Source organism: Sarcophilus harrisii, chromosome 2, assembly GCF_902635505.1.
Source record: "Sarcophilus harrisii chromosome 2, mSarHar1.11, whole genome shotgun sequence".
Taxonomy (NCBI): Eukaryota; Metazoa; Chordata; class Mammalia; order Dasyuromorphia; family Dasyuridae; genus Sarcophilus; species Sarcophilus harrisii.
In genome coordinates, this window is record NC_045427.1 from 306,299,697 (window position 1) to 306,312,999 (window position 13,303).

The 13,303-nt window shown below is 37.6% G+C and overlaps 1 protein-coding gene across 3 annotated transcripts in view; it reads left to right on the forward strand.

Annotated features, from left to right (window-relative positions):
• The first annotated feature begins 324 nt into the window (after positions 1-324).
• ABCD4 (ATP binding cassette subfamily D member 4) overlaps positions 325-13,303 on the forward strand; it is a 31,047-nt gene continuing 18,068 nt past the window's right edge. Inside the window, exons 1-3 of one of the 3 annotated variants that reach the window (XR_004232003.1) lie at positions 325-541; positions 9,469-9,587; positions 12,215-12,342. Coding sequence is in view for 1 of the 3 variants with exons in the window: in XM_031952529.1 (XP_031808389.1) it covers positions 495-541; positions 9,469-9,587; positions 12,215-12,342 (294 nt within the window). In the remaining 2 variants the exon portion in view is untranslated. The remainder of the gene's footprint in view (positions 542-9,468; positions 9,588-12,214; positions 12,343-13,303) is intronic. The other 2 variants (XM_031952529.1, XM_031952530.1) reach the window with 2 other exon arrangements.

Genomic DNA, 13,303 nt, shown 5'->3' on the forward strand with positions numbered 1-13,303 from the left:
GAACTCTGCAGTTTGGAGCATATTTTCCCACCTTTTTTCCCTTTAGCATGGGGATATTTTGCTTCACTTGTGTCATGGGTATCCTATTGTTCACTTTCTCAATAAGTAGGGAAAGTCTGGAGGGAAGGAAAGACTTTTCAAAAATTTTAAATGAAATTAAATAAATAAATCTCTCTCTGTTTTTCTCCCTCTCTTGGTGATGAGCTACCAGAAGACATTCTAGCCGCCACAGCGGCATCCCGACGTTCCTGGTACTTTCCTCTCTAGCCCGCAGCGGCATCTCTATGGTGACGCCCCGGGCCCCGCCTCCCATGGGGCCCCCGCCCCATTTCCCACCTCAGCTCCGCCTCCTTCCCCCGAACCTTCCCTGGTCTCGGTCTCTTCCCCCCTCACTCTTCCCTCCGGGACCGAGAGTGACAGACCCGCGCGCTCCGGGAGGAGGCTGGGACTCTGCCGGGAGGAGCCAGTCCGCGGTTCGCTGCTACCTGGGCTTCATGACGCCCCCGAGGGCATCCCGGGGGGATCCCGACCCAGCCGCGAGGTGAGCCGCGACCTCCCCCGCCCCCGCTGCGAGCTCCGGGGGAACGCGGGGCACGGACGAGGGGCGGCTTAGGGCGGCGGGGTCTGGGCGGCTCGGGACGCGGGGGGCTCGGAGTGGGAAAGGGTCTGCTGAAACGGAGGGGACAGAAGCCCCAGAGAAAACAACCCCGGGAGCTGAGGCGGTCGCACAGTGTCCAGGACCTTCGTTTTGCCGGGAAGGAAACTGAGGCTTAGGGAGTTGGGGAACTTGACAGTAGCTGCCCCATTGAACTTTCAGCGCTAATTAAATCATTTCTTTTCATCTTCGAAACAACTCTGGGAGGGAGATGCTATTATTGCCCCCATTTTATGGATGGTGAAACTGACGCAAAGAGAGAGATTAAGTCCACACTGTTAGGAAGGGTTCAAGGCTGAGTTCGAATTCAGTATCCTTTGACTCCCAAGTCCAACGCTCTGCACCCCCTGCAATCACCCAATTACTCATATTTAGGAGTGGGAAAGGGTTTGCTAAAATGGAGGGGCGTAGAAGCCCCAGAGAAAACAAGTGCAGAGCTGACACTTGAACCCCAAGTCCAAGCAGTTTCTAACCTGCCGTTAACTTTCAGCAAAATGTGCTAGGCATAGTGTTTGGGATTAACTATTGCTCAGAAATCTTCTCTATCCTTGCTAGAAAACCTCTTTTTTTTTTTTTTTAATAGCCTTTTATTTACAGGATATATACATGGGTAACTTTACAGCATTAATAATTGCCAAACCTCTTGTTCCAATTTTTCACCTCTTACCCCCCCCACCCCCTCCCCTAAATGGCAGGATGACCAGTAGATGTTAAATATATTAAAATATAACTTAGATACACAATAAGTATACATGACCAAAACATTATTTTGCTGTACAAAAAGAATCAGACTCTGAATTATTGTACAATTAGCTTGTGAAGGAAATCAAAAATGCAGGTGTGCATAAATATAGGGATTGGGAATTCAATGTAATGGTTTTTAGTCATCTCCCAGAGTTCTTTTTCTGGGCATAGCTAGTTCAGTTCATTACTGCTCCATTAGAAATGATTTGGTTGATCTCGTTGCTGAGGATGGCCTGATCCATCAGAACTGGTCATCATCTAGTATTGTTGTTGAAGTATATAATGATCTCCTGGTCCTGCTCATTTCACTCAGCATCAGTTCGTGTAAGTCTCTCCAGGCCTTTCTGAAATCATCCTGTTGGTCATTTCTTACAGAACAGTAATATTCCATAATTTTCATATACCACAATTTATTCAGCCATTCTCCAACTGATGGACATCCATTCAGTTTCCAGTTTCTAGCCACTACAAAAAGGGCTGCCACAAACATTCGTGCACATACAGGTCCCTTTCCCTTCTTTATAATCTCTTTGGGATATAATCCCAGTAGTAACACTGCTGGATCAAAGGGTATGCACAGTTTGATAACTTTTTGAGCATAGTTCCAAACTACTCTCCAAAATGGTTGGATTCGTTCACAACTCCACCAACAATTAATCAATGTCCCAGTTTTCCCACATCCCCTCCAACAATCATCATTATTTTTTCCTGTCATCTTAGCCAATCTGACAGGTGTGTAGTGGTATCTTAGAGTTGTCTTAATTTGCATTTCTCTGATTAATAATGACTTGGAGCATCTTTGCTAGAAAACCTCTTAATTGCTTTAATGAGTTTATTAAAAGTTTTTAAATCCTTAAGTGCCCCAAAGTACCCTGAAGAATTTTGATCATTATAAGATCGTATAGATACGTAAAAAGGAGATTGGGCAGAGTCCCGACTTTGGGATATTCCTAAAATTATCATCACCATTCAAAAATAAATTCCGTGATATGTGATTGCTTTTTTGTGACTGGCATAAATAGCAGGATGCAGAGAAAAAAACTGGGTTAATTGAAGGGAAATCCTAGATATATTTATTAAACACCATTTGGGATATGCAAAAATATATAGTGCGAGTTTATTTGCTAATCATTCTTAGGGCACAAGAGATGCAAGTCAGCTCTTGCCTTCCAGGGGCTAACTTTTTAGTAAAAGAATAGGGCACATTTAGGGGAAGAGTGGAATTGTGATCTAGGTTGGTGATTCTAGACAGTTTTTGTGTCTTAGCACCCCTTGGGCAAGCTGGTGAAATATATTAGAGCTCTTTCTCAGAATAATTTTTTGGAGGAGGATGTTTGTTTTTGATTTTGGAGATACTGGGGTTAAATGACTTGCCCAGGATCACACAGGCTGAATTTGAACTCAGGACTTCCTGACTTCAGGTCTAGTTCTTTATCCACCTAGCTGCCCCAGAATGGTTTTTTTGTTTTTTTAATAGTAGCTCTTTATTTTCAAAATTTTTGCAAAGATAGTTTTCAGCATTCACTCTTGCAAAACTTTGTGTTCCAAATTTTTCTCCCTCCCTTTCCCTCGTCCTTCCCCTAGACAGCAAGTAATCCAACATATGTCAAACATGTGCAACAGAATAATGTTTTTAAATGCATAAATTCAAATGAAAAAATTATGTAGGAAATTTATTATATTGAAATACATTTATTAAAATATATATTTTTAAGTTCTCAGATCTGAGATCAAGAATTTCTGATACAGGCAGTCACTAGTCAGATCCTAGATCAGATGCTAGTCTGATCTAGGAACTGTGAATAAAGGTTTAGGGCAGCAGATTGTCTGACTCTTTTCAGTTATTATTATTCCTTATGCTAAAGCAAGAAGTGGAAAGGAAGGTACCCTAAAGAAGGCTAGGGCTGATATTGAAATGCCCCTACAATCCAGGGAGGGAGGATGAGATGTGTCAAGTCCTGCCATCAAATAGCTTACAATGTAGTTTCTTGGGAATGCAGGACATGCAAAAAAGATTTTAGGATAAGAAAGGTCACAGTCTGATACACATGAAAAGAACTCTAGACTTGGAGCTTTAAATGCATTACTTATTTGATCTGTGATACCATATAGTCACATAAATTATTATTATTATCATATGTACCACCAGTATAAAATATAAGCCATGACTTCATAGGAATAATCAGTATTTTATTATATCAAATATATATATATATATATATATATATCCATCCTACAGCAGATTTTTAAACCCTAAAATTCAATTGAGCCTACATATATTTTGGACCTACTGTGTACCTTCATGCACTGGATATTCAAAGCATAAACTGAGACAATTCCTGCCCTCAAGGAAGTTATATGATACTAGTGATGGGGAGGAAGGGAATAGGCCTTTACTTTTTTTAATAAAAAAAATTTTTAGGTTATACATATACATCCATTTTTTACATATTTCCATATGAGGCAAGTTGGGAGAGAAAAATCAGAACAAAGGGAAAAACCATGAAAAAGGGGGAAAAAAGGTGAAAATAGTGTGCATTGATCCATATTCATTCTCCATAGATCTCTTTTTTGGATGCAGATGGCATGGGATTGTCTTGCTGAGAAGAAACAAGTCTATTATATTTAATCACCACACAGTCTTGCAGTTGCTGTGTACTATGTTTTCCTGATTCTGCTTACTTCACTTAGCATTAATTCATGTAAGTCTTTCCAGGCCTTTCTAAAATTAGCCTGTTCATTATTTTTTATAGAACAATAATATTCCATTACTTTCATATAGCATAACTTTTTATTCAGCCACTCCCCAATTTATGCCATTTACTCATTTTCCAGGAATAAGTCTTTATTATATAATGACTATTATGTGATAGGCACTATAACAGTATGATCTCAATTGATCCCCACAACAATCCTGCAAAGTGCTATTATTATCGCCATTTTACAGTTAAGGAAACCATGGTAGAAAGCAGTGACTTTGCCCAGAGTTACAAAGCTACTAAGAGACTAGTAAGGCTGGATTTTAGTTCAGGTCTTTTTGAGTTGCTTTCTATAGGCCCAGTACTTATCCTCTGTACCACTAAGCTGCTCCTATATACAGAAATTCCTTTCATAGACCCCCAAAATAATATCCCTTTAGTGGATTTATGATAACATCTATCTATCTATCTATCTACTCCCTCCACTGATATAAATTACCTCCCATTTGTGCCTCTCGTGGACTTGGAATCAGGAAGATCTGTTTTCAAATCCTGCCTCCGACAGCAGCAATTGACTATGGGCAAAACAGGGAACTTTTTTGAATTTGTTTTTTCTTTTGTAAAATGGAGCTGATAATGCCTTTATCAGCTACCTCACAGGTGCACCATGAGGATCAAATAAGCAGAATGCTTTGCAAATTTTAAAAGTATATACAAATTTATACTTTAACATATTTAACATGTATTGGTCAACCTGCCACCTGGGGGGAGGGGATGGGGGGGAAGAAAGGGAAAAATTGGAACAAAAGGTTTGGCAAGTGTCAATGCTGTAAAATTATCCATGCATATAACTTGTAAATAAAAAGCTATAATAAAAAAAAGTATATACAAATACCAGCTGTTATTAACATAAGTATTCTGCTAATTCAGATTGATAATTTGTAGCAATTTATAATTTTTAATTTATAGTTTTAACTTCCTAGGATTCTGAATGATTAAATAAATTGCCTTGAGTTCCAGAACTAACAAGCATCAGAGATAGGACCATAAATCTAGAACGGAAAGGAGCCTCTGAGCATATCTAATCTGACCTGGATGTTCTTTATTCTGAGGTTGCTCTTTATCCACTTTATCTGCCTTTCCTTATTAATATTGTTCTTGTTATGATTCTTGTCCATATTTTCCCATTATTTTCTTATAAAGGATCAATCCATTTCATTGGATGCTCCTGGATACCACTGCAATTTATTGATCATGCCACAAATATTGCACATCCTTCATCACCCCGTAGAGCATAAAAAAATCTTACAAACATCACAGTGCTTTGCGGGAAGTAAGCATTTGACTGTTCATACTCTCTCTTCTCTCTTATCTCTCTCCCTCTTCCCCTTTCTCTCCCCCTTCCTTCTTTCCTTCTCCCTTTATTTCTTCCCTCCCTCCCTCTCTCTTCACTTCCTCCCTACCTCCTTTCCTTTCTCCCTCCTTCCCTCACTCCCTCTGTTCCTTCTTTCCCATCTTCCCTCAAAATACAGTAGACTACTTTGATGTAGATTTAGGCTGAGGTTGGTGACATTTAATTCCCAATTTGTGTGTTACCCAGTTACCTCAATACTTCTGCTTTTCTCTTAAGTCTTCTGGGCAATTTCAAAAAAAATGTTCAATAACTGATTCCTGGGAGCCTGAAGGAAAGCCAAAGTTAGAGAAATAACACTTTAATGAGGAAGAATTTTCCTCAAAGATAATCTTAGTCCAGTTCCTTCATTTTATGAGTGAAGAAATTGAGGCTGAGAGAGGAGTCATAATTTTGCCTATGGTCATGGAATTTTAAGGATTCCAGCCCTGGTTCTCTGCCACCAAATTTAACACTAACAATTTGCTGTGCACCAAGCTGGAGTCTTCAAACAAAGTTGGCAACTAATGTCTCTTAAAAAACAAGAGCAGCCCCTTCTTGCCTCCTGGGACTGACAAATGCAGTTTGGGACTTTGTCACATAACCTGTGCTGTCACCAGTATGTTTGAGAATGATGATTTTTCAGCCTACTTTCTGGAGGAAGTACTGATGCAAGGACTTGGCAGGTTGAAAGTGCTGATTAAAATGAATTATTTGGGGTTGTCTTTGTTAATCTTTACTCTGTCTTCCCCAAATCTAAACTAGAGAAATAAGTGTAAATATAGTATACAATATAGCATAATATAAACTAGAACAAATAAGGGAAAAATAGGAATGAACCAAGGCCAATTAGATAGTTAACAAAACAGAGGCCATTTGTTTGTTCACCACTACTTCCTAAGTCCTCAAATACTTCCACAGTGAAGGAGATTTTTGGAGCCATAGAATGGCAGTATACCCAATAATAATAGCTAACATTTCTATGTACCTACTATGTGCCAGGTGCAGTGCTAAATGCTCTGCAAATTTTTTTTCATTTGATATTCACATCAAATTTGGGAGGTGGGTACTATTATTATCCCCATTTTACAGAAGAAGAAATGAAGGCAAACATATTAAATGTCTTGTGCAGGGATACTCAGATGGTAAATTGTCTGAGGATAGATTTGAACTTCTTGTTTTCAAGCCTAGCTCTATGTCTACTTTGTCAGCAGTTGCATTGGGTTCTGATATTTCTAAGTGACTTCTACTTTTGAGATTTGGAGGAAGAAGGATAGTACCTACTCTGGTGGAAGGAAGAAATGTTTCAAAGAAAAAGGGAATAGATGGTAAAGATTCAGAGTTTCATATATATCCCTCTTTTTTTTTAAAAAAAATTGTTCTTTGTGTATCAAAATATTTACATTTATGTTTTTAAAAAAATTAAAAAAAAAAAAGACCAAGGGCAGGGGTCAACTGCAAACTTTGGTACTGACAGTCACGGATGCTGAATCAGCGGCGAATTGTTAACAGCAGCTGATGCTGAATCGGCAGAGAATTCAATCTAGCACTAGACTTGCTTCATACAATGATTTCATTAGTTTAGCAGACTCCCAGTTAGGAAGACTTCTTTTTCCAATGTTGATTGGCACCTCTTCTCTAAGAGGCATAGAGAGGATCATTGAGAAATTTAAGTAATTTGTACCTGCTCACCCAGCTAGTAAATGGAAAAAAAAAAAAGGGTTGGAGTGGAGTGAATGAGGAACATTTGGGAGTTAAGGAGGTTAGAAGACAATGATTGGCTTTGGAACATTGTAAGGGCATGTTTTGCTATTCGTCTCGAATTTGGGACTTCTTCAGATCTCCCTTCCTAGATTCTTTAGCTCTTTTCCTCTAAAAGCAGCTGTCCTGGCTTTTTTTTTTTTCTATGTGACCCAGGATGAAAAAAAAAAAAAAATTAGACGCATGGAAGATAGCCAGAGGCCAGATGATCAATTTCCACTGCTTTTATCAAGGTTTAAGATCAAAGGCTATCCTATCCTAGAGATCACTATGCAACATGGAGCTATTCTGTTTTCTGGATTTTAAAGAAACTGGGGGAGAAATATGTGAAATGAATGACAAAGAAAGGAATACAATTTCAGTATCAAGTTGAGTATAGGAAGGGCTTACAGTTCCTGTTCTTGTTCTCCTTTCTGATAAACACTGAAATTCATGGGATTCTAGGGCACAATCATTGATTTTAGAACTTGAAAGGGTTTCAGAGGACATCATTGTAAGAAGGTGAAAAGGAACTACGATTGTGGCACATAAATGTAATCTTTTTGTGCTGTAAAAAATGTGTCTGATGAACACAGAGAAAATTATGAACTGATCAGAGCAAAGTAAGCAGAGTCAAGAAAACAATATACACTGCAATTGTCTCAATGTAATTGGAAAGAACAACTTCACACCACAAAACCAAAAATAAATGTAACAAAATTACAAGGATCAGGCCTTGGAGTCAGGAGGACCTGAGTTAAAATGTAGCCTCAGACATTTGATACAAGTCATTTAACCCTGATTGCCATGCCAAAAAGAAAGAAAGAGAAAATGAGAGTGGGGGGAGAGGAAAAGAAGAAGAAAAAGAGAAAGAGAGAGAGAGAAGAAGAGAGAAAGGAGGAGAGGGAGGGAGGGAGGAAAAAAAGGAGGGAGAAAGTAAAAGGCAGAAAGAGAGAGAGAGATCAAGTGGGACTCTTGCAAGAGATAGGAGAGAACATTCATACTCACCCTTTTGTGGAGGTGGAAGATCCTCATGTTTTGCACATTGTTCATTTTTTGGATTTTTTCCTATATTTTTATTAGTTATACTGTTTTTTTTTCCTCTAAAAATTTTCTTTTTCAGTCATTTATAACTTTTTGTGACCCCACTGGGGTCTTTTCTTCAAAAAGATACTGGTTTGTTATTTCCTTCTCCAGCTCATTTTACAGTTGAGGAATCTGAAGCAAACAGGGTCACATAGTAAGTGTCTGAAGCCAAATTTGAGCTAAGGAAGATGAGTCTTGATTCCAACAGGCACTCCCTCCTCTGCATCATCTAGGGATTGCTCTTTGAGAGGAGGGAAGGGGTTACTAGGATAACTATGGTGATGTAAGAAACTGGTGATATCAAGAAAATATTATTTAAGAAAAAAAGAAAAGGAAATAAGAACAGGAAAATATAGTTTTTGTGACTTTAAACGCATTTAGGAGAAACAGCATTACAAAGTGGTTAAAGAACCAGACTCAATCAGGAAAACCTGGGCTCTGACATCTGCTGGCTGTGTGATTATGTGACCCTCTCTCAGCAATCCAGGTACCTCGCAGTCTCTTAAATTGTAGAATAGGTACCAGTTTGTCTTGAGAGAGGGCACAGATTTTGTAATATAAAATAAAAATATCATTTTTAGCTTGAAAAATGATAGAAGAGAATCTATAGATATAAATTTTTGTGTGGTTCTTACTTTGTAGTGTTTTATATATATATAACGCAGATCCTTGGGAGAAGCCTAGAGAGACACTGCTGACCTGAGCTTTCACAAGAAGAAAGATAGCTAGAAAACTCAGTGGAAAGAGTCAGAATAGATTAAGTTGTAATCCAGCCTCAAACATTTTCTGGCTGTGTAAATCAGGGCAAATCACCTAATCACTGCCTGCTTCAGTTTACTCATCTATAAAATAGGAATAATAACAGCACCTACCTTGAAGAGTCATTGTAAAGATCAAATGATAGAATAATTGTAAAGCACTTAGTAAAGTGTCTGGCACATAATAAGTACTATATAAATACTTATTCTGTCTTCTCCCTCTCTCTTTCATTCTAACCTGATCCACATTAGGTTGCATTGGGTCCTGAACATTACAATTTAGACATATTTGTCTGATTTCTCCCCTAGGATTTCCAACCTAAACTCATAAGACAATTTCCTTTGAGTGAGATCTCTAGCTTGCTAACATTTGTTCTGCATCTTCCTTCTTTTCAGACCCCGGGTAGATTTACATTTTCTCCGACGCTTCCTAAAGATACAGTCCATCTTATTTCCCAGTTTTTCCTCACAGAATGCTTTGATGTTCCTGACCCTTCTCTGTGTCACTCTGCTGGGTAAGTGAGTGTATATAGAGAACAGAGTATGTTTCTCTGAACTCTTTTGTCTTTATGAACTTCTTTCTTCCCCTGTTCAAATAATAATAATAATAATAATAATAATAATAATAATGTGATAATAACAACAATTAATATTTATAATGCTTTAAGGTTTGCATGACTCTACAAATTTTGTCATTTGATTCTTACAAAAACGCCAAGAGATAGGGGCTGCTATTATATTCATTTTACAAATGAAGAAACTGAAGCAAGGAGATAGACTTATCCAGGGTAACATGGTTAGGAAGTGTCTGAGTCCAGATTTGAACTCAGAAAGATGATCCTGATTCCAAGTATGACACTCTTATATACTCTTATTTACTGCAACACCTCTATAGAGGGTATCCAAAAAATATCTTTTGGGACTAAGACTTTTGGGACACACTTTGGCATTAAAGCTGACCATTTCTAATTTTCTACTCTTTTAACCTATTACTCTTCTTCGTGAACTCTATATCTATATTAGCCTATGTGTTCTTCACATAAAACTCCATTTCCCATCACATTGTTTTTGCTCTTTCATCTCCCCTTGCCCTTCTTCTTCCCTCCCTACTCCCCATAACCTGGAATGTTTTCTCTCTTCACATCAGAATCTTAAAACTTCCTGGCTTCCCATAAAGACTCAAGTAAAGGAGAAGGTCCTTAAAGTAGATTGTGCCTTCCCTCAAAGGCAAAACTGCTTGGTCATGTTCTTTTGACTATTTTGTGGAATGGCTTTTATTTTTATTAATTTGTCTCATTTCTCTATATATTTGAGAAATGAGGCCTTTATCAGAGAAACTTGCTGTAAAATTTCTTCCAGTTTCCTATTTTCTTTCTAATTTTGGCTGTGTTAGCTTTGTTTGTAAAAGCTTTTTAATTTCATGTAACCAAAATTATCTATTTTATTTCCTGCAATCCCTACAATCTCTTATTTAGTAATAAACTCTTCCCTGTACTATACTATATGCTATTCTATATACATAGATCTGACAGGTATATTTTTCAAAGCTCCCATAATCTTCTTGCCATGACATCATCATCATATCTAAGTAATTTATCTTGGCAAATGGTATGAGATGTTAGGTTTTTTTTGGTTGATTTATTAATTTTATTAATTTTTTTGGTTGATTCCTTTGATATTGTTAACTTTTTGTTCTTCTAGATGGATTTTATTATTTTTTTCTAGCTCTATAAAATAATTCTCTGGGAGTTTGATTAGTATGGCACTGAAAAAGTAAATTAATTTAGGTAGAATTATCATTTTTATTACAGTGGCTCAGCTTATTTATGAGGAAATAATATTTCTATAATTGTTTGGGATGGTTTTTATCTGCCTGAAAAGTGTTTTGTATCTGCAGTGTCTGCAGTTATTTTAAGTGGAATTTCTCTTTTGATCTCTTTCTGCTGAGTTTTGTTGGTAATATGTAGAAACAGTGATGATTTCTGTGGATTTATTTTGTATATTGCAATTTTGCTGAAGTTTTTAATTGTTTCATTTAGTTTTTTGTTGATTCTCTAAGGTTTTCTGATTATACTATTATATCATCTGCAACATCCTCATTGCCAATTTTTAGTCATCAATTTTTGTCCTTAACTTATTGCTATAGCTAGCATTTCTAGTACAATATTGAATAATAATGGTGAAGTGGATGGACATCATTGTTTCACTCCTGATCTTATTGGAAAAGCTTCATGCTTGCTCTTGGTTTTAGATAGTTGCTGTTTATTTTAAGAATGACCCAATTGATTCCTATTCTTTCTAGTGTTTTTAATAGGAATGAGTCCTGTATTTTGTCAAAGGCTTTCTTTGCCTCTATTAATATAATCATATGATTTTTGTTGTTCTTGTTGTTACTGATATAGCCAGTTATGCAACTAGTTTTCCTCCTTTTGAATCAGACCTGCATAATCTTAGTGTAATCTTTCTGTTATTACTACAATTTCCTTGCTAGTATTTGTGTCATAAAAAGAATTTGGTAGGCCTCTTTTACCTGTTTTTTCAATAATTTGTATAGTATTGGCATTGAGTATTCCTTAAATGTTTGGTAGAATTCACTTGAGAATCCATCTGGTTCTGAGGATTTATTCTGATTGGGGCCAGCTAATCAGTAGATAGAGCACTGGCCCTGAAGTCAGGGGAACCTGAGTTTAAATTCAGTTTCAGACATTTACTAGTTGTATGACCCTGGACAAGTTCTTAACTTCAATTTCCTCAAAAAAATAAACAAAAGATCTTTTAAAAATTATTCTGAGATGGGACTTCATAGACTTCTTCACTGGATTACCTAAGGGTCCATGATACACAAAAAATCATAAGAATCTTTGCTGTAAAAATATCTTCCATCTACTTTGTATTTATCTTTTGTGTATTAATTTATATATGTTGACTTTTCTACTAAAATGTATACTCTTTGAGGGCAGGGTTTGAGTTTGTTCTTTCTTTTTGTTTCCAGCACTTAGCTCAGTGTCTGGCATACTATTAGCACTTAATAAATAGTTTTTGCTTGATTGCTTGGTTAATGGGGGCGAAGAGGTCAAAGACTGGAAAGGGATCCTTACCAGTATTGTCTGTTATTTGCATTCCCCATGTGTTTCTCCTACAGAGCAGCTGGTCATCTACCAGGTGGGGCTAATACCCAGTCAGTACTATGGTGTCTTAGGAAACAAGGATCTGGATGGATTCAAGACCCTGACATGTTTAGCTCTTGTTCTCATCGTGGTCAACTCCACAGTAAGAGCTCCCTTGGCCCTGTTCCTCCCTTCTCTCTCTCCCATTTCTGCCCTTAGGGGGCTAAATTGCCTAAAGTGGGGGAAGGAGATAGGCTGTCCTTGCTCTTCCTTCTTTTGGGGAGAATGTAGGATACTGCTGTGCCCCAGGTCTGCTTCTGCCTGAAGAACTGGATATTAATTTCTCCTTTATTTAATTCACTTAACCAAAGCATAGAGTGGCCAGGTGGCCGTCAAGGTGCTTATGATCGTATGGGAACTTGTGGCTAAGCACACCTGGGTATGGGGTTGGAGCGATGGTCTGCAATCAAGAAGACCTCTGATTCAAATCTGACCTCAGACATTTTCTAACTCGGGCTAGTCTCTTCTCTTTGCCTCAATTCCCTTTTCTTTATGATGGGGATCTTAATAGCACTTACCTTCCAGGGTTTTTGTGAGGATCCAATGATATAATAAATGTAAGGGTGCTATATAAATATTAGTGATAGTGATGATAACAGCTTATTTCAATAACAGTTAAGAGTAAAGGCAGCTATAACATTTATCTCTCATTTTGGATTGCTCAGAGTACTTCAAGGTCACAGGCTTCCGTCCTTCCTCCTCACAATATCCCAGAATGCAGGGAAGGGCCAGGGCTGCTTCTCCCCATGCTATCAAAACTAAGGCAAAGTCATATATCCCATATTCTGCTCCTTCAACATTATGACTCATTGGCAAATAAACATTTTATTATGGACAACTTCTATTATACTAAACTAAGGGAAAGGGAGAGGTTAAAGGTGGGAAGAAGGGAGAACTCAAAAAGGAATTAGTTAGATAATGATCCCTGTCTTAAATGTATTTATGGACGCACATATAGTAAATTATTTTTGAATATTTCCAAAGCAAATTCTACCCCTCCCCCAATAATTAATATTGCATTTTTTAAAAAAATGCAATTTTCATATTCCATTGGTTTAAGAAAA